The 17,877-nt window shown below is 37.5% G+C and overlaps 3 protein-coding genes and 1 non-coding gene across 7 annotated transcripts; 1 reads left to right on the plus strand and 3 right to left on the minus strand.

The window, feature by feature from the left end:
• Positions 1-273: 273 nt before the first annotated feature.
• Positions 274-8,903, minus strand: LOC105174674 (phospholipid-transporting ATPase 1). Of its 4 annotated transcripts, XM_088875681.1 has the most exons (10): positions 8,440-8,903; positions 8,129-8,256; positions 5,960-8,046; positions 4,949-5,297; positions 3,949-4,738; positions 3,624-3,747; positions 3,232-3,451; positions 2,502-2,960; positions 2,078-2,383; positions 274-745 (listed from the first exon to the last, which is right to left on the minus strand). In XM_088875681.1, the coding sequence occupies exons 3-9, from the start codon at positions 7,755-7,757 to the stop codon at positions 2,182-2,184; spliced, it is 3,942 nt and encodes a 1,313-aa protein (XP_088731807.1). In that variant the 5' UTR covers positions 7,758-8,046; positions 8,129-8,256; positions 8,440-8,903; the 3' UTR covers positions 274-745; positions 2,078-2,181. The 4 variants fall into 4 exon arrangements, with proteins under 4 accessions (XP_088731807.1, XP_088731805.1, XP_088731806.1 ...); XM_088875679.1 differs by having other exon boundaries at positions 5,960-8,256; XM_088875680.1 differs by having other exon boundaries at positions 5,960-8,275.
• A 3,266-nt stretch (positions 8,904-12,169) lies between these two features.
• Positions 12,170-13,650, minus strand: LOC105174675 (myelin transcription factor). Its single transcript, XM_011096848.3, has 2 exons — positions 12,809-13,650; positions 12,170-12,574 (listed from the first exon to the last, which is right to left on the minus strand). The coding sequence occupies exons 1-2, from the start codon at positions 13,238-13,240 to the stop codon at positions 12,503-12,505; spliced, it is 504 nt and encodes a 167-aa protein (XP_011095150.1). The 5' UTR covers positions 13,241-13,650; the 3' UTR covers positions 12,170-12,502.
• TRNAI-AAU (transfer RNA isoleucine (anticodon AAU)) lies at positions 13,592-13,665 on the plus strand. Its single transcript has one exon. It is a non-coding gene; the product is annotated as a tRNA-Ile (tRNA).
• A 128-nt stretch (positions 13,666-13,793) lies between these two features.
• LOC105174676 (uncharacterized) lies at positions 13,794-17,826 on the minus strand. Its single transcript, XM_011096849.3, has 7 exons — positions 16,855-17,826; positions 16,361-16,441; positions 15,771-15,845; positions 14,957-15,001; positions 14,787-14,876; positions 14,464-14,565; positions 13,794-14,132 (listed from the first exon to the last, which is right to left on the minus strand). The coding sequence occupies exons 1-7, from the start codon at positions 17,437-17,439 to the stop codon at positions 13,947-13,949; spliced, it is 1,164 nt and encodes a 387-aa protein (XP_011095151.1). The 5' UTR covers positions 17,440-17,826; the 3' UTR covers positions 13,794-13,946.
• Between the last annotated feature and the right edge of the window lie 51 nt (positions 17,827-17,877).

Here is a 17,877-nt window from a genome sequence, read left to right on the forward strand (position 1 = left end):
CCCAGAAGAGCAAGAAAATGCTAAATGGTCTAAAACAAACCCCTGAAGCTGAATTTGATTAGGCCTACCCCCAACAAAATCTCATCTCATTTCACCAAACAAAACAACAAGCCATGTCGTCCCCCTTAACTTCACTGCAAGGAAGAAAATTAATAGTAACTTCTCACTGAGTGCCACTTCTGCCCTGTTTGGTTCCATGTTCTCTTCAGCCTATACCAAGAATGAAACACAACTCGGATAACCACCCCCACCCAAACAGAAAAAAGGGAAAAAGAAAGAGAAGATGAAACATAATTAACAAACAGACATTGATTTGTTACATTTAGAAATCTACCCTGACATGTAAACACACTTTTCCTCGATTTCTTACAAATGTGAAGATTGAAACATCTATTCTCTACAGAAACTACTATACACTGCCTTCTGTCTTCCCTTTACTTCCCCTTGTATCACGTCTTTTGTTTCTGTTCATTTTCCAGGCACAACTAAGATTACCTTCCCTGTCCTGACTCCATATCAAGCATGACCAGCCAACGCATTAGCATCCTTTGCAGCACAATTTGATAATTTTTTTTTCCTACTCAACTGAATTCCTTTTGGTCTTCAATATCCAATAAGATCAACACAGCTTGGCTTCAACGCAAACCTCTCTCCCCCTGCTTTCTCTCAGTTAATCAGACTATGTAATGCGCTCTTAGCTGTGCTACTTCCTTGTTTCACATGCCAAAAAATCAGCTTCTGCTACCTGAAGCATTTACAAGCAGGAAACTCCAGGAGATCAGGGAAGGATAAGAAATGCCAGGCTTCTCGTAGACTGAACAGAAATAAATTGTAAACCTAAAGCCCATATGTGGTGAGAAGGTGCCAATTTAGATCAGATAAAAACTTCCACGACTCTAATCTGACATCACAATGGTTTGTTTAAAGTATGGGGGAAAAAGAAGTGCAATGCCTTGGGCTAGGAATACAGAGTGATGCTTTGTGTCACTGAAATCCCATTACAGTAAGGATTCATGAAAATCAACCAGGCTTGCACTCAGCCCTCAGCAATCATATTGATCGAAGTTTCTTAAGTCAGGATTGATGAATGTAGTCAGAGCCATTGTTCCAAGGTTCTGAGATTGTGCAACCAAAAGTCAACACAATTAGAGTACCAAAACATGAAACAGTCAGCTCAAGCAGTTATACCAGCAAAAAAGTTAACAGCATAGGTTGGGTAAATACAGGAGAGCTTCACCACAAACATGATATCATCATCAACAACAAGGAAGAGCTATATTTAACAGCAAGAACACCAATAAAGAAAGGTTAACAGACATGCAAGAAACACATGGACCCAACAAACAACATTTGATATTACCACAATGATTATAGTAGTTTAGAATAGCTCAATACGTTTTGATCTTCCATAAAGTCAATCACTGTTGAACAACACAAGTTAACTCTGTATGTCGTAACTTACCAGGACTACAGTCCAGAATATGGTGACGCACATCAAATGAATGAAACAAGGAGAGTAAGGTTAAGTGGAACTACATTTGATTGGGTAGAGATATTAACACAAAAACATATATGTACATGCTGTCAAGCATGAGAGGCAGAGAAGCCATAGACAAGGTGCACGGCAACCATGTGAAAGCGAACAGCTTCAAGCATATCATCTAGAGAATGTTATCTTTACTTGTCTCTTCTCTTTCCTTTTTGTGTGTGTATTTCATTTAACTTGCTACCATGAGAACTGAAAAGGTTGTCTTTTCTGCACATAAAAGATCTGTGTGTTTGAAAAAGAGAACTTCACTATCCAATTATGTTTTTTACTACCAATCTAAATCAGACAACTGTCCAATGCATGGGACTGTCGAACCAGAATCATAATACGTATTAAATGCTGCAGGCATCTGACCCCAGGAGCAACATAAAATTAGAAAAACTGTGAGTTTACTTGAAGCATTTCAGTATCAGATTTTGGAAAGCCAGCACACCATGCTATTATCAGAAAGATACCAAACGGTCACTTGACAGCAGAAACAGACAAATAACAATGAAACAAAAACCAAAGAACAAATTGTGAACTTACCGATTAACTTCGATGCCTGAATGCCAGTGGGAAGACAGATCTGAACATACTTGAGAAGATGCTCATCGAATGAAGGCTGATAGAAATTATAAATAATATGCACGTCAGCTTGAAACATGATCTGCCTTTGACCCAAAATACCGACGCCTTCTTCTCAGTATTTCAGATTCTCTAGCAATTTGGATATCTGAAGGCCAGAAAATCTGATAAAAAACTTTGACAATAAAGCGGGGTAGCAGTCCTATAACTGTTATAAGCAAAATGGAGAGCCAATAAGCGGGTGACTTCACGAGATGGTATATTGCACTGCAAAATAACAAGAATAGTATCAACTTTGAACAGTAGACGACCAGTGGCACATCGCCTAAGTATACTATAACTGACATTTTAAAACAAATAAAGATCACTCTGAAAACAAACTAACCCATAATTTGGGAAAGCAGGTATAGAATCAAGCACCACTATGCAACCATATGTCACAATTATTGATCCCCAGATTGCAATATGAGTAAGAAATACCCAGCGTTGAATATCCATTGCCAAGTGAACATTGACTAAAATAACAACTGCTATTGTCCACAAGCTGCCCAGACTCCATATGTCAATAGTGCTTTCTCTGTAGGTCAACAAAGGAACATAGAAGAGAACAAGGCTTTGCCAAAATGTGTCAACCATTGTAATCCAAAAGAGGGACATATTATAACACTCTTGTCGATGGCCGGCAGCATAAAGCTTTGGATATTTGAGTAATGTCTTGTGACTCAAGTCCTTGTCTAGGATACCCACAACAATAGTAGGTAGTGAAGTATATACAACAGAATAAAGAACACTACTCCAGTCTGTCAGCGCAGAAGTAGTAGAAAAGGCTGTATATAATATGTACCTGGAAATTTCATTATTAAAAAAGAAAGCATAAGTTCAAATATGTAAAGAAATTTAGACAGTTCTCATGTGCATAGTAAGTTTAGAAATATAATACACAATCAAGAACAAACAAACTTTTCACCCAATCAAGTTGAAGAAACATATTATCCTAAACTATTATGTGCCAAATCAGTAATCAGTTTTGTTAATGTAATATTAACTTGTGAGGAAAAAAGTAATACTATCATCCGCTAGAGAAAAATACAATATACCAAGGATCCCGTGCATACCAGAAAAGCATCAATACAAAAACAGCGTTTCGGTAGAAATTATAGAGGACCAAATAACCAATACGCTGATAGTTCCAGTGCCCATGCACCAAAAGCAATCTTTTCAAAAATCTGAATTGCCCCATAGCAAAATCTGATGCCATCACTGCTTGGCGCCCCTCTTGACCACATATTCCAACACCAACATCCGCCATTTGGATCATTGAAACATCATTAGCCCCTGCAAAAGCATATCAATAAGATGCAAACAAAAGTAACGGAAAACACAAAGGAGTAATTATGCCCCCCCGCCCCACCCCCAGAAAAATCTGCACCTAGAAAGTAAAAATAGTAAACAAATAATTACATAAAAACAGAAATATAGCTCTATGAATCCGAAATCACTAACTCACCATCACCTATGGCTAGTGTCATATCATCGGTGCGACCTTTGATAAGGTCAACAATTCCAGCCTTCTGCAAGGGTGCAACCCTACAACAGAGTACAACCCTACACGAAGTTGCAAGGTCGAATAGCTGATGGAAAAAAACAAAATTAAGTTGTAAGAAGTTTGGTGAGTAGCATCTTACAGCCAACAAATGACCTTTCGTACAAAGACATCAAACTAAGTGATCAACAATTGTCTTGGGTGATCTTAGAACTAAAATCAACCCAAGACAACCAAAGAAAGCATATTAAACTACACAATAATTAAATAAAATAAAGATGATACGTGCCTCAGTCTCCAAATCTTTCTCTAATATGTACACCAGACTATTCCCATCAATTATAAGGGCTAGTGGCCCTAAACCCGGTACATCATTCTGGCTAGTATACTGCTGGAGCATACTGGATGGCTTCGTTTGAGAAGAGACTTCAAGATAATCAAGTTCATCCTTCTCCCGTTCTGTGATCTTTTCAACGCAACTTGCAGAATTCACAAGGTATTTGGCCTTAGCATCACATAAAAGTTTTCTGCATTCACTCTCCGAATTTCCGTTGATGATGATCTGGTGCATATGTGGACTCAAGAGTCTGCAAGAAAGACCAATAGATATTGCTGTCTCCTGTTTATCTCCAGTGAGAACCCACACCTTTATTCCAGCTTGGCGCAGGGATTCAATGGCTTCTGGCACGCCCTCTTGTAACTTGTCCTCAATAGCTGTGGCTCCAAGAAGGGTCAGGTTGCATTCAATAAGAGCTGCTGTTTGTCGCAGTTTTATAGATCTGTCGGTCAAAGATGTGCTTGCATCTTCATACATGTGTTGCCACTCCATGAGTTCTTCACTTGTAAGGTCCCTAGAGGCAACAACCAGGGTGCGCAAACCTTCTGATGAGTACTCATTCAAATGACTCTGCGTTGCATGACTTATACGATCATGATTGGGATGATCTTTCTTTAAAATGCTGAACATTGATGTATCAGCCCCCTTCACCAATACTTTTATGGTATCATTTGGAAATCTGATAATGACAGACATTCTTTTACGCACACTATCAAACTCATGCAGGCCCAAAACATCCAACCTACATTATACCGGTGAAAATTATAAGTCAGATAAACAAAATTAAATATTGCAAGAGTCTAGAATGAGAAATAAATTGCATTGTCAAAGATCTCTAGATAACTTAATTTGACGACCAAGAACTTAATTCATCCAGAAAAAAGCTCAATGGGAATGAAAACTAATATCTGGGAGCACAGAACTTAAATGTAGTAAAAAGAGAGCTGTCTACCTTAATTTCTCACCATTGGCATCAATCATAATATGCCCTGACGTCCGCTCAAAAAGTGTATAACCATAAGCAGACGCTGCAGCAACCAGTGCTTGTTCATCAGGAGATTCACCTTGATAGTCTATAGATATATGACTATCACCAAGTGAACTTTCAGAGCCACTTAATAGAGGAGTTTCAGTGACAATAGGAATCACAGTATTACAAGCTGCCAGGGTCAGGAAGAAATCATGCGCAGCAATTCTTTCTTCTCCATACAGATCTTTGTACAATAATTTCATGAGTTCAGGATCAGGGATGATTTCAGATTTAAGTTTCCATTTTCTCCGACCAGCCATAGCATCTTCCACTGCAGAGGTTTTCATAAGTTTTTAAAAAAGAAACTCAACAAAGAGAAATTATACAAAATTAATACATCATTCTAGATTCACAATGGCACACACAACATATAACCAGTGGATCTAACAATACCTCTAGCATTAGTACTGATGATATAAGCACAGGAAAGAAGCTATACAAGACATTCAATGTATAGAAATATAAGATTTGACCATAGCTAGACTGACAAGAAAATTGCATGTCTTCAATCTGAAAACTAAAATAGAGAAATAATGGATAGCGATAATACAAGTGGACAGGTGGAAAGGCAAAAGAACGTTTGTTGTTGCGGCTGCTACACTGATTAGCTGTGCTGCAGCTTATCCAATAGTTATCAGGACAAAGAACATATAGCTACCATGAAAGGTTGACACTAGATTTTACAAGTTAGCATGCAGATTTTTGTTGCCAAGAAAACAAAAATATATGGAGCAAGTCCTCCTGATTTGAGACGCAAATATCATTGAATGCTTCAGTCGTGTTTATTAAAAGCTTGTGTTGCAGGTGTAACAAGGAGAAAATATTTGGAGTTATGGAAATGCATTTTTCTTTCGAATGATAATCCAATTTCCTTTTAAAGTACAAAACAATAATCCTATGTCTGATGTCAAGCAGGATTGTTTTTAGTCATACCTGCAGCGTCAGTGTACTGTGATGAACCAGCCACAGAGTGAACGTAATCATAATTATTTCCCCAAATACTTGCTTTTCTGAATTCCATCTTGTTTTCAGTTAATGTGCCTGTCTTATCGGAGAATATGTATCGTATTTGTCCCAAGTCCTCATTAATATTCAAGGATCTGCACTGAAACCTGGAATTGCTGCTACTGTCATACATATGTCGGTCCCCAATCATGAAATATGACTGCCCCAACCGTACCAGCTCCATGGTGATATACAATGATATAGGAATCATTATCTGGAAAACTATGATAGAACTCAAGAATGAGATGAATGCCTCCAAAGGAATACCATAAAACGTGTAATTCTTCCCCTCTTTCCCCTTCTGGAAGTAAACTTTCCGGTAGTAAGGCAGTGTATCAAGCTGAGTCTTGTGGCGTTTTAACCATAAACCCATCCCAATTGCTACAACAAGGCACATGCTCAAAAGGAAAACTGATAACCAGAGTGTTTCCCTGTTCATGTAGGTCTCCAGTCTGCTTCTTTTAGCAGGGGACATTGCACTGTTCAACATAGCTTTTGTCTCCTGCCCAGCATAAACCACAACCCCAACAGCCCAGTCTGTGTTCTTAAGCTGACAACCACGCAAAATGATATTTGATTGGCTGAGAGGGACTCGCTGCCCTTTTAGCTCCATGTTGCCCATGAACTCATAGATATTCCTGTTTGGCTGCTCACATTTGATAACCCCTGATATTGCCGTCCCTTCAAGCACCAATTTATTAGTTTCTTGCCTAGCATACCTTGTTTTCAAGTTTGACTCACCATCCAAATTCATTGTCTGTATGTAAGCAATTCCACTAGGATCACTTGTTCCTAGCAACACCATATCGCAAGGAATAGTCTCATCAGAACTTATCTTCACTACCTCACCAGGCAGAATGTCTTTCCACCTTTTGGGACGGAATTCATCTAATTGTAGCACAACTGCTTCCCGGTTATTCTCATTCCTATCAGACCTGTGCCTTCGCCAATCCTCATAGCCATCTTTTACAGCTGTAACAGTAAGCACAAAAAGAAGAGGGAAAAGGGAAACTGTCCTCCCAAAGACTGCAAGAGGAGGAAGCTGGTTTAACGCAGCAATGGCCAAAAAGTACAAATAAGCAAACCTGTGAAACTGAATAAAGAGATTTTTCGGCAAGAATGTAAGCAATGTGTATTTGCTTGTCCGAATCTCATTTCCAGAAAACTCAAATTTATCATTAGTCTTCTTCGGATCATTAATATGGATCAACCTGGGGTTATCATGATGTGGTATGTTTTCTTCTAGCTGCATGCTGATCTGAAGGAACCTCTGAGACCTTCGAGATGTCTGAGGTTTGTCTGAGACCTGTACCTGAGGTGAAGCAGGTGAAGGCAAAGGCCCAGAAACTTCAAGGACTTTCATATTGTGCCCCAGATCCATAACCCCACCCCATGACACAAGGCGTTTTCGCTCCACTGGGGGGCATTTCTGGTGCAGCTCTGCTGACCGAAATTCCTTTCTCACAGGCTCCACAGCAGGATGTTCCAACAGATTTCCCGATACAGCTTTATCTTCTACTGAGGCAGAATTTTCCTCCAACTCCTCCTTCAGATCATATAAATTGCAATGTTGTGCCTCATCAGCAACCGACGAAGAGATCGATTCAGTGTGGCACAGACATCCCAAGGAGCTGATTCTCAAGGATGAATCATGGTTATGGGGTTCAGTGTTTGGAGCAGAAATGGGTTCAGATTGAGACAACAATAATGGCTTGTCGGAAGACATAAAGAATCCACCAACACAGAAAACACATTGGAGAATAACATAACTAGTCTGGAATCAAACAGTTGCTAAAACCCTACAAAAAATCAACCAGAAAATTGACGCCCCAGAGTGAATCTCTGCCCCCCCTCCTCACTCCAAAAGAGAAGATTTCAGGAGAAGATTTCCCTACGCAAACCAATGATGCGCACAATGGGGAGGCCAACTAAATGCATTACCTCCGAACCACCTCTGACATATCTCCGCTCAATTCGAAAATTTGTTAATCAAAGCCACAACAAAAGGAATATAGCTGCACCCAGCGAAACAGCTTCTTCAAAAATAATAATAATCTTCTTCGGAACCCTAGCAGATAAATGTGTTAAAAGAAGTACCTTTACCCCCGGCAGAGTAAAGAGAAGACAGATCCAAAAAATTCACGAAAGTATCATAGATCAAATAATGAAGAGAAGGGCTACAAAATGCATCATAGCTCCAGTGCAATAGAGCAACCCTCCAAAGCCTGCACGTAAATGGCAGAACTGCAAAATCAGAGAAAACACAAAAGAAAAAGGAAAGACAAAAGAAAAAACAAAAACGAAATCTGAATCAGGAAATCATTGCGGCATTGCGTTTGACAATAATGCAAAAAACTGATACCATACGATATAAAAGGACAGTAACAATAAAAGAGGGTGAGAGTGACCTGTGGAAAAACTGAAAGCAGGGAAGGGAGAGAAGGCAAATAGATAGATGGATGGTCCGGCTTATTTATTTATGGTGTGGGAAAACGTGAATTGATGGAAATGAATGAATGAATGCACTGAATACGAAATGACGGCATTCGAAAAATGTCAGTAATTCAGATCTTCGATCCCTTTCTTCGTTTTTGGGCTTCTTGGCACTGTGTTCTGAATCCTGATCAGCTTTTTTCGATGTCTCATGTAGCAATAAAACAAAACAAAAAAAAAAAAAAAGAGAAAACTGATCTTATTTGTTGGGGGGTAGAATTGAAAGTAAAAAAAGATGGAATTAGAGGAAAAATGTGTGTATAGATTTTGAATCTGGTGGGGAAGTGATAGGGATAGGGATTGGAATTGGAATTGGGATTGGGATGGAGATCGAAGGGGCAGCAAAGGAGGGGAGCAAGGGGGGAGGGGGGAGAGAGAAAGAGAGCAAAACAAGAGAGGGAAAGCGAGACAGAGACGAGTGGAAAAGCACGATTATTGGGCCGCTTTACTTTCTTTTTTATATATATATATATATATTTGTTGTTTTTAAAAAATTTATAACAAAAATACACTCACCAGTCACCACCATTACCATTATTCTTCTCTCTTCTCAGTTTAATTTTACTCAAACCTCAACCACCCAAAAAAAGGGAACATATGAAATGACGATTCTGCCCTTGGAACTCCAGCTATTAGTAACAATAAGAATTTATGGTCATGAAAAAGGCAAAAATTTATTTATTTATGGAGAATATGTGGAAGACCAAAAAAGGATATTGTTTAATGTTAGGAGGGTAAACTAGAGAAAATAGGGTGTGGGGTGGACTTAGTTTTAGCATTAGCATTCCAATTTAGAACCATCATCATCATCTCATATCTCTGTATTGAGTCCCTCACAATAACTCACACTGCTCACTAATAATATAATTATATTCCCCTTTTGTCAGTTTTTGTGACGTCCGTAGAATTTTTCACGTAATTGGGAGACTAATTGGTAATTATTAGAAATTTAGATGTAATTAGTAAATAAATTATAGATTGAATTTGGAATGTACTAACACTTGAACGGATTAAATTGAAGTTTATTATAATATTTGGAAGTAAACTATACTAATTAGGAAATTAGGAAGGACACAATGGTAATTATCAAAAGTATAATATATATATAAAAAAAAAAAAAGGAAAAAAAGAGGTGGGCAGTGGCATGTGCTGCCACCGCCTCACCAATTATTAAACATATATATATATAAGTATGTGAATTGAAAGGGAAATTACATATTAACACACACACCCACATTTACACACACCGACGCACACACATTCGGAAAACAGAGGTACGGATTTTAGAGTTTAATCTTTAATAATTTAAATAATTATATTATTTAATTAGCCCGTTTATTAAATGTTGATTATATTGAGCGGTGAATTATTTAATCGGAGTGTTTTATGATTTTGGCTATTTATATTAGTGTCAAATTAAATATCACAATTGCTATAAAAATGATATAGTTGGGTAATTAAAATATTAGATTTGTTACATTTAATTATTACTATAGCTAATTTACACAATTCCATCGGAATGATTAACCAAATATGTAATTCTATGTATTATTGCTTAAATAAATTGTATAGCAATGGTAAATTGACAGAAAATTCGTAAAAATACTTCGAAAGTTATATTTTAGAAATATTATGTTATTAAAGAGGAGAATGAGGTTTCAGTGGTAATATAATTTACGAATGTTATTAAAAATGATAGTTATGGATATATAAGGGGTTTGATTAAATGAATTCTTAGGAATTTATTGATAAATTAAATATATATTTGAAGAGTTTAGAAAAAGGTAGCTATTTGAAAGAAATGGAACAGGGGGTTAGACTTTAATATAAATAGAATATTAAAAGATTGATAGAAAATGTACGAACATTATATGATAGGTTATTTAGAGTTTATGATATTCTATATATATTGATTATACGTATAACATTTTGTTATAGGACGTGACGACAAGGTAGAGGGTTGAACAGTCCATCGTAAAATAGAAGCATTTTGGGATTTAAGGTAAGTATAGCTAATTGGATTTATATATATATGTGTGTGTGTGTAGTATTGTATATATTATATATATTGGTTTCTTGGATGCGATCATGGACTTGGCTTTACATTATTATACGTGGCTTTTGTATATTGATTGTTTATATAATTAGTTGTGGATTATTTGAATATTGGTGAAATTATTACTATGTGGTATGTGATGGTAATGTAGAGATATGCGGGATATGATTGTGTGATAATCATATAATTGATTGTTGATGAAATCAAATTGGGAGTTGTTGTTGAGGAAGTGATTATTATAAAGAAAAGAATGACGATTGTGAATGGAAATAAAAGATGATGCTTACCTAGTTGGAAACACAGTCAATGGTTTATGAAAATGTGATTGATGATAATGTGAATGATATTGAGATATGAAAAATATGTGAATTAAGCTAGGTACCATGGCGCGTAGGGTACCGGGGTATTCCGGGGCAGCAGGGAATATCCTGTGCTTGTTAGCTACACACTGGGGTGGTGTGGGGGTACCATGTTTGTTGTGATGTCCTGTGCTATATTGCTACACAGCTGAAGTAAAAGAGTGTGGGGATATCACACAACGGGTATCCTGTGCTGTATATGATATGATGATGGCCGGCGAAACCATTGACTGATGTACTCCAGTTAGAGTAAGTGGGGCCCTTAACTAATAGATGATAACGAATGAATATTATGTCGTGGATTGATTTACAGCTGTGAGTATGTATTGTTGCTTATATTTGATGTTGCTGTATGACGAATGACTGTTGTCGGTATGACTGCATGTACGTGAATCTTTGTTGTGTATATATATATAAATTGATCGGCTATACTTATTGAGTAGGCAGCTCATTCCTTGCCACGTACTTTTCAGGAGATAGGTCACACTGACTAGCCACATTGACTTTGAGCGGTGCCGTCGTCTTTATTAGGTGGGTCAGCCGTGATTTCTGAAGCCAAAGTTTTTGATTGTTGGGTTGTAAATATTCTGGTCTTTTGTCGAGATTTGTGTTTAAAAGTTGTGGTATGATTTTTCTTGAGGTTATGTACACGAGAACATGTAGTGAGGGTAGATATTACTTTCGGTGGTATAGATTATCTTTTGTGACATATAATATTATATTGATAATTAGAATTTATTTTGCTGATTGAAATAGAATTACTTATAGAATGAATTTTGATTAAAGAAAAGATGAAATAGAAATGATTAGATGTAGCGAGTAGGGAGTGCTACAGTTTTACTGTAATATTTTTTTTATAATTTAAAAATTTATATTTAGCATCCTAAAAAATTTACTTTTATTTAATAAATAATTTTATTCACTGGTCAAAATTTACTAATTTTCTTATATTAATAAAAGAATTTGAATGAGAATTAATATTACCCTCGATTGATTGATTGATTTATTATATGTCAAATATCTTTTGTTGGACTAAACTAACATTATAATAATGAAGATATATTTATTCACATTAATAGGTGTGAGAGTAATTTGATCACATAAAAATTTATTTGATCTGTAATAAGTCAATTAGGGATTAATATAGATTTCTTTATTTATATCAGCAAATTAAGTATATTTTGATCAATGAAAAGACTTATTTATTAAATAAAAACAAACCATTAAATGTAAACTTCAAACCATAGAAAATATATCAACCTACATATATATGCATATACTCGCTTCATTCATATCATTCTCTCAGTAGTTCTTGATTATGCATTATATGTAAAAGCAACAATCAACAATTACATTTACTGCAGTTTTTAGAATATGCAAACATTAAAAACCATTCATTCTCAAATGTAATGTAACGTATCATCATGTATACAGAGTGATCATATGATTGTGAAGAGTAGTGGCGGCCATCAAAATTGTTTTGTTAAGACAACACCACCCCACTCCACTTCTTCATCACTTGTTGCGTGCATTAAGAGGCGGTTTCTTGCCGCCCTTTGGCCTTTACACCACTTCATCTTGCTTCATCTTCCTTTCTTCTTCCTTAACTCTCAATGATCGAAGCGGAGATATCCTCTGTCAACCAATTCAACACCTCATCATCATCGCTATTATTATATTCTTTAATCTTTTTCCCAATTCCGATAGCTAATTCTGTGTCTCGGTCTCTCAACCAAGAATTAACAAATCAAAGCTATCCATCCACAAACCCATAAAACATATATATATATATATAAATGGTCGGCTAGCAACAGTTGAAATGAAAAAAGTCTATATATATATATATAATGTGTATATATGAATGGTTACCATGCAGGCAGCTAACTTGATCTCCTTGAGTCGATACAACCGATCAACCTCGATCTCCAGCTGCTTCTGCGCCTCCCCTCTATCAACAATCTCCTTCATCTGCAAATCCAGCATTAGCCCCCTCTCTCTCAACATCTTCTCTGTCTTCTCCTTGTCAATCCTCAGCCTCTCCAGCTTTTCCCGGATGGCAGTCAGCTCATCAGCCAGCGATGCATCCAAGGATTCAATGGGGATTTTATACTCCTTTTTGACTGGGGTACTGGAGTAATTATAAGTAGGAGCAACATTCTCCTTGTTACAGTAGTAGTTATCCAGCTGCCGTGCCCGGTCTGCAGGCTTTGTGTTTGGTTTTGCAGTTATTATAGGAGCGGTTGATAGATTCTTGGGCTGGAGGGGTCGGCGGCCGGAGTGTGGAGATTGAGCGGTCACCATTTTGTTCTATGAATTGCAGTTTTGGTTGGGGGAAGTGAGGTTACTTTTCTGGTGTGGGAAAACGCAAGTGAAGGGTGCTACAACTACAACAAGAATATTTGGATGTTGGATGAGCTAGATCTTGCCCATTTGGGAGTGGGAGTGGGAGTGGGTTTTGAATTTGAATGAAGCTGGCGGACAAACGGCTACTATTTTTTTTAATTTTAATCATCATGATGATGTTTGGTAAAAGTGGGTCTGACTCTGATCTGATGGGGAATAGGTTTTTGTAGTATTTTTCAAAGCTCGAGTCCCCGTAAGCAAAACTCCAGACCCTTCACTCTCATCTTTCCTGCTAATTACAGTCATCAAGGCCTATTAGCTCAGTTGGTTAGAGCGTCGTGCTAATAACGCGAAGGTCGCAGGTTCGAGACCTGCATGGGCCATGTCTAACACATTTTTTCCTACTCGCGCTCAACTTTTGCCTTAATTGCAACAAGATAGGCGACACCCATCTCTTTTTTTCATAATTTTGGCGAGACCTCGGCTCCATATGGATGCCCGTAGAGCTACATTAAAAGCTAAAACTAGCTTTAATTACCTTCCACTGTTGAACAGTCTAAAGAAAGTAATATTAGGTCGATCCAGAGAAATTCAAATGGAAAGAGGCAGAATGCAAAGACTTTTATGCTGGATATATACAGGGCCTGGTAGCATCAAACTCAGATCATAAATAATCCATTGGTAGCTCCCAATCATCTTCACTTTTCCTTATCTTAGGGCGTAATTTTCTTCTTGACCAGCTTTTGCGCCGCTTCTCTCTGTAATCTGCATGATTCTGTTGTCCATTGATGTCCAATTGTTCGTCAAACTCATCCTTTGAGATCCCTGAATACTGGCCATCCCATAATCCCTACCATTACCATTTGGAAAGCATTAAAAGCCAGAAAAACATGCCAGCATAGAGATCTATCTACTCTCTGAGATTGCTGGAAATGCATAAACCCACTGTGGACCTATATACCAGCACAATAGAAATGGGAGCTTCAGCACACCACTACATATTATACACATCCTCTAGCACTCAAGCACATGCATTATCGAACCATGCCATAACCACAGGCTTGAGCTACAAAGGAGCTTTATTTGTGAAATTCCAAGATTTATTTATTTATGCATATGCCCAAACATAAACACCAGTTTTGTAACTGATAACCACAATTCGCAGTCAGTAAGAGAAGTACCTTAGTTAGCCTCTGTATGCGTGATACAGCAGCTTCTCGCACAATAACCGTGTCAGATAGAACTTCCTTCACGTCTTCCACAAATAGAGAATAGGTGCTAACCTGAAAAAAAAAATAAAACAGCAAATTAACTGAAACAAAGTCCTCGTCAAGGTGATGAACATCGTTGTTCGGGGTCCTACCAGTAATTTTGAGGAAACATAGTTTCTTAATTTTTTCTTTTTTTCCCTCAGAAACTAGGGAACTTAGTTTACCTAAGTGGCTTCTGAACAACAGTGATCATATCCACAAAATTACCATGGGTAAAAGGAGCATCCACCTACCAAACTAGATGGAATAATGGAAATTCCGAATGAATCAAGCTCAAGTGACTCCACGGTGCCTGAGATGATATTAAAGGTGTAGCCACGCACCTAAAAGTGAATAATATGGAATAATGTCAAAGACGAGACAATGTAAATTCTGGCAGAAACTGAACAGTAACACAGCGCACCTTTCCAATACTTTGACGACTTGGTGTTACAACAGTATATCCTACCTAGCAAAAAAATTCATTAGTAAAAGGTCGTGAAGAAGAAAAATAAAGATCAGGGAAAATGAATTTAGTTTTCTTCAAAATGCTTGAAGCTGCAAGCATAACCTGCCAATGAAACTAGTACAAAGATAGTGAGAAATAACAGAAAATACAAGACAGATAAGGCATATCCAAACAACAAAAAGGAGTCCATTTCCCTCTATTTTTCCGGAAAGCAACTGAAACCAATTCACTCGGAAGATACTTGAAAGCATCATGCATTACTCAAGTGAGAACATTGGACAATATTAAACATCATGCCCAGTAGTTTAATGTATGAATGCCATGTTAAAGGATGATGAGTTAGTCATAGAGCTCAAGGTTGCCAAACAATGTAGCTAGATAACTTATGGACACACATACTGAAGGCTTTACATAACCGGCAACAAGTTTGCCATAGTAATTCATACAAAGACTTCCATGTTTTAGGCTTTAAAAAGCCTCTCCTAAGGAATCCACTGAAAACCAGAAAGCAGTTAGGACGAACAGCAGGCTATCTTGGGATGATCTCCTGTGTCTGCTGCATGATATTAGAAAGGATTCATAATATGCAGGTGAATACTGTAGGAGCTGAACTAACAATTGTTTTGAAGAAAAAAATGGAGTTGAATACTGCAGGGTGATTAAATAGGACATCACATCCATAAATTGTCAGAGGGTCCTGTAAATTATTTCAGTAAGAATAAGGCCAAGGGCCTCCTAATGCCTACAGACTGGAAGCAACAGCGCATACCAGTGTCTCCATTCTAACCAATTTAAAATCATCTTCTATCACAACTTCATCCTCAACAAGTATAACATCTCCAACCTGTCACAAGCATTAAACATACAAAGTGGAAGAACTATTAGATACCACTCACAAAGAAAGAAAAGAGGAAACCAGCAGGATTTTGTCCACAGTTCAGAACTAATCATCAGAAATTTAATTTACTGAAAATTGTGAAGGACAAGTGCTATTCACTGTAGCATCTATCACCCATATTAAATACTAAACATTCACTGGGGCATCCTTTCATGCAAACTTGTGTTACACTCATAAATTATCAGTTCAATTCTCATGAAAGAGTAACGAATAATACAACTGCAAGCAATACCTCCCATGCCCTCCATTTTCCACTTGACAGAAAATATATCCTGTTTAATACGATACCCTTTCAAACTCTAATGGAACAGAAATTAAATGATGATGAATTGGAACAGATGTCAAAATTCTATGATTAAAACAGTAGTTGCCATCGCATGTTTATGTTCATCGCATGGGTTCAGCAAAAACAGACAAACAAGAGTAACAAGATAATCCACATTGTATATAAGGAAATTTACCTGTGTTATCTCCTTCAACAGAAACCTCTCAAAGTCGCTTGACAGTAAGTTTGGTCTCACTTCCACAACTATCACAGTCCACTGGGCATAATAAGGAAAACGAAATTTAGTAGAATAAAGAGGCAGGATAACAAATCCCATCATGGCCCTCAAAAATACCTTACAAAAGACACTCTGATACCAACCCCCCCACCCCACCCCCAACCCCCGAAGCGCACACACAGTTGCCAGATGAAGATTAAAGTGGTGGGATCATAGATTTTGTATACCATATTCTACCGCTTAAGGAAATACATTTGTAAATCCTAGTTTATTTTGCAGAGTGAGATATTTAAAAATTCTATGTCTGATCCTGCCTGTAGTTTCTACCCGTTCCCCTGACACCAGTTTCGTCCTACCTAGGCAGCGCACATAGACATATTAAACCAAGTTAATTAAAGTATTTTGCATTAGGCATACAAATAAAGCAGCACGAAACCAGGATTGTGACTCACGGAACTTGTGTCCACCCAAAGCTGCGAAACATAACCTAAACTGAGAGCAGAGCGGATGCTGATAACTTGCTTCGCAATGATATTTGATCTCCTCATCATTTGTCTCCCGCTCTTTGCCACCTCATCTGATCCCCAGTAATCGTGTCTCTCTAAATCCTCCAACTTGGAATCAAAACCTTGGTGTTTTGCATTGTCGTCGTCTTTCACAAATATATTGTCTTTCTGAGCACCCTTAAACTTGAAAATTTCGCCAATGCTGCTAAAGTCCTGGGCTTCTTCATCAACTCCATTTCTTGTAGCTGCTTCCCCCATTTCCGGTTCATCTTTCTTGCCATTTAGGTTTCTTCGAATTTTTTCCTTCTCAATTAGCCCAAAGCCTAGGTCTTCATACTCGTATTCGTCTGAGGGGAAAGGAATTGCATCCCGATCTCGAGCACAGTTCATAGAAATGGAAATCTTGTTAGAGCGAGAAGTGCCAAGTTTGGCGTATTTGGATAATTTGAAAGAAGCGGCAACCCCAAATTGATGTAGTTTTATTAAGGAATTTTGGAGAGGGAAATTGATGGAGGGAAGGCAGTCAGACATGATTAAATTGAAAGGAAGCTAAACTAAGAAAGAGGAAGGCAGTAGAAGAAGAATTTGGAGGAGGAGGAGGAGGGGCCAGGGGTTGAAGTTTGAACTCAAACTCTCAGCTCAGGCTCAGCTTCTGTTGGTTGGTGACCAATCCATCAACAACAAATATGAAGTATATGCTCAGCTCTTTGGTAATACTGTACATAATAAGTTGGATTATGGGATGAACAAAAGTTGGAAAACTCTTAATTTCATATTCATAGCCATGCTCTTCTACTTTTTGAAATTATCTTTTTACTTCATTGAAAAACCTCTTTCTAATAATGAAACTTAATTTTGTATTTACATCGATTCTGGTATTTTTATACCACACCAATAATCGATTGGGATGAATTTTTTTAAATTATAAGATCAAGAATGAGATGGGTTAATTATAAGATAGAGTGGGAT

Source organism: Sesamum indicum, linkage group LG11 (genome assembly GCF_026168435.1).
Source record: "Sesamum indicum cultivar Baizhima isolate 11 linkage group LG11, ASM2616843v1, whole genome shotgun sequence".
Taxonomy (NCBI): domain Eukaryota; kingdom Viridiplantae; phylum Streptophyta; class Magnoliopsida; order Lamiales; family Pedaliaceae; genus Sesamum; species Sesamum indicum.

Bases quoted from the DNA above. Each gene is read 5' to 3' on its own strand.
- LOC105174674 (XM_088875681.1), bottom strand. From the start codon at position 7,757: ATGTCTTCCGACAAGCCATTATTGTTGTCTCAATCTGAACCCATTTCT. The intron at 5,298-5,959 runs GTATGACTAAAA...AAACCTCTGCAG, and splicing joins ACAGTACACTGACGCTGCAG to TGGAAGATGCTATGGCTGGT. The intron at 4,739-4,948 runs GTAGACAGCTCT...GGTATAATGTAG, and splicing joins GCCAATGGTGAGAAATTAAG to GTTGGATGTTTTGGGCCTGC.
- LOC105174676 (XM_011096849.3), bottom strand. From the start codon at position 17,439: ATGTCTGACTGCCTTCCCTCCATCAATTTCCCTCTCCAAAATTCCTTA. The intron at 14,566-14,786 runs GTAGGTGGATGC...TTTTTTTTTCAG, and splicing joins CCATTATTCCATCTAGTTTG to GTTAGCACCTATTCTCTATT. The intron at 14,133-14,463 runs GTACTTCTCTTA...TGGTAATGGTAG, and splicing joins GCATACAGAGGCTAACTAAG to GGATTATGGGATGGCCAGTA.
- LOC105174675 (XM_011096848.3), bottom strand. From the start codon at position 13,240: ATGGTGACCGCTCAATCTCCACACTCCGGCCGCCGACCCCTCCAGCCC. The intron at 12,575-12,808 runs GTAACCATTCAT...ATTGGTTGACAG, and splicing joins TCAAGTTAGCTGCCTGCATG to AGGATATCTCCGCTTCGATC.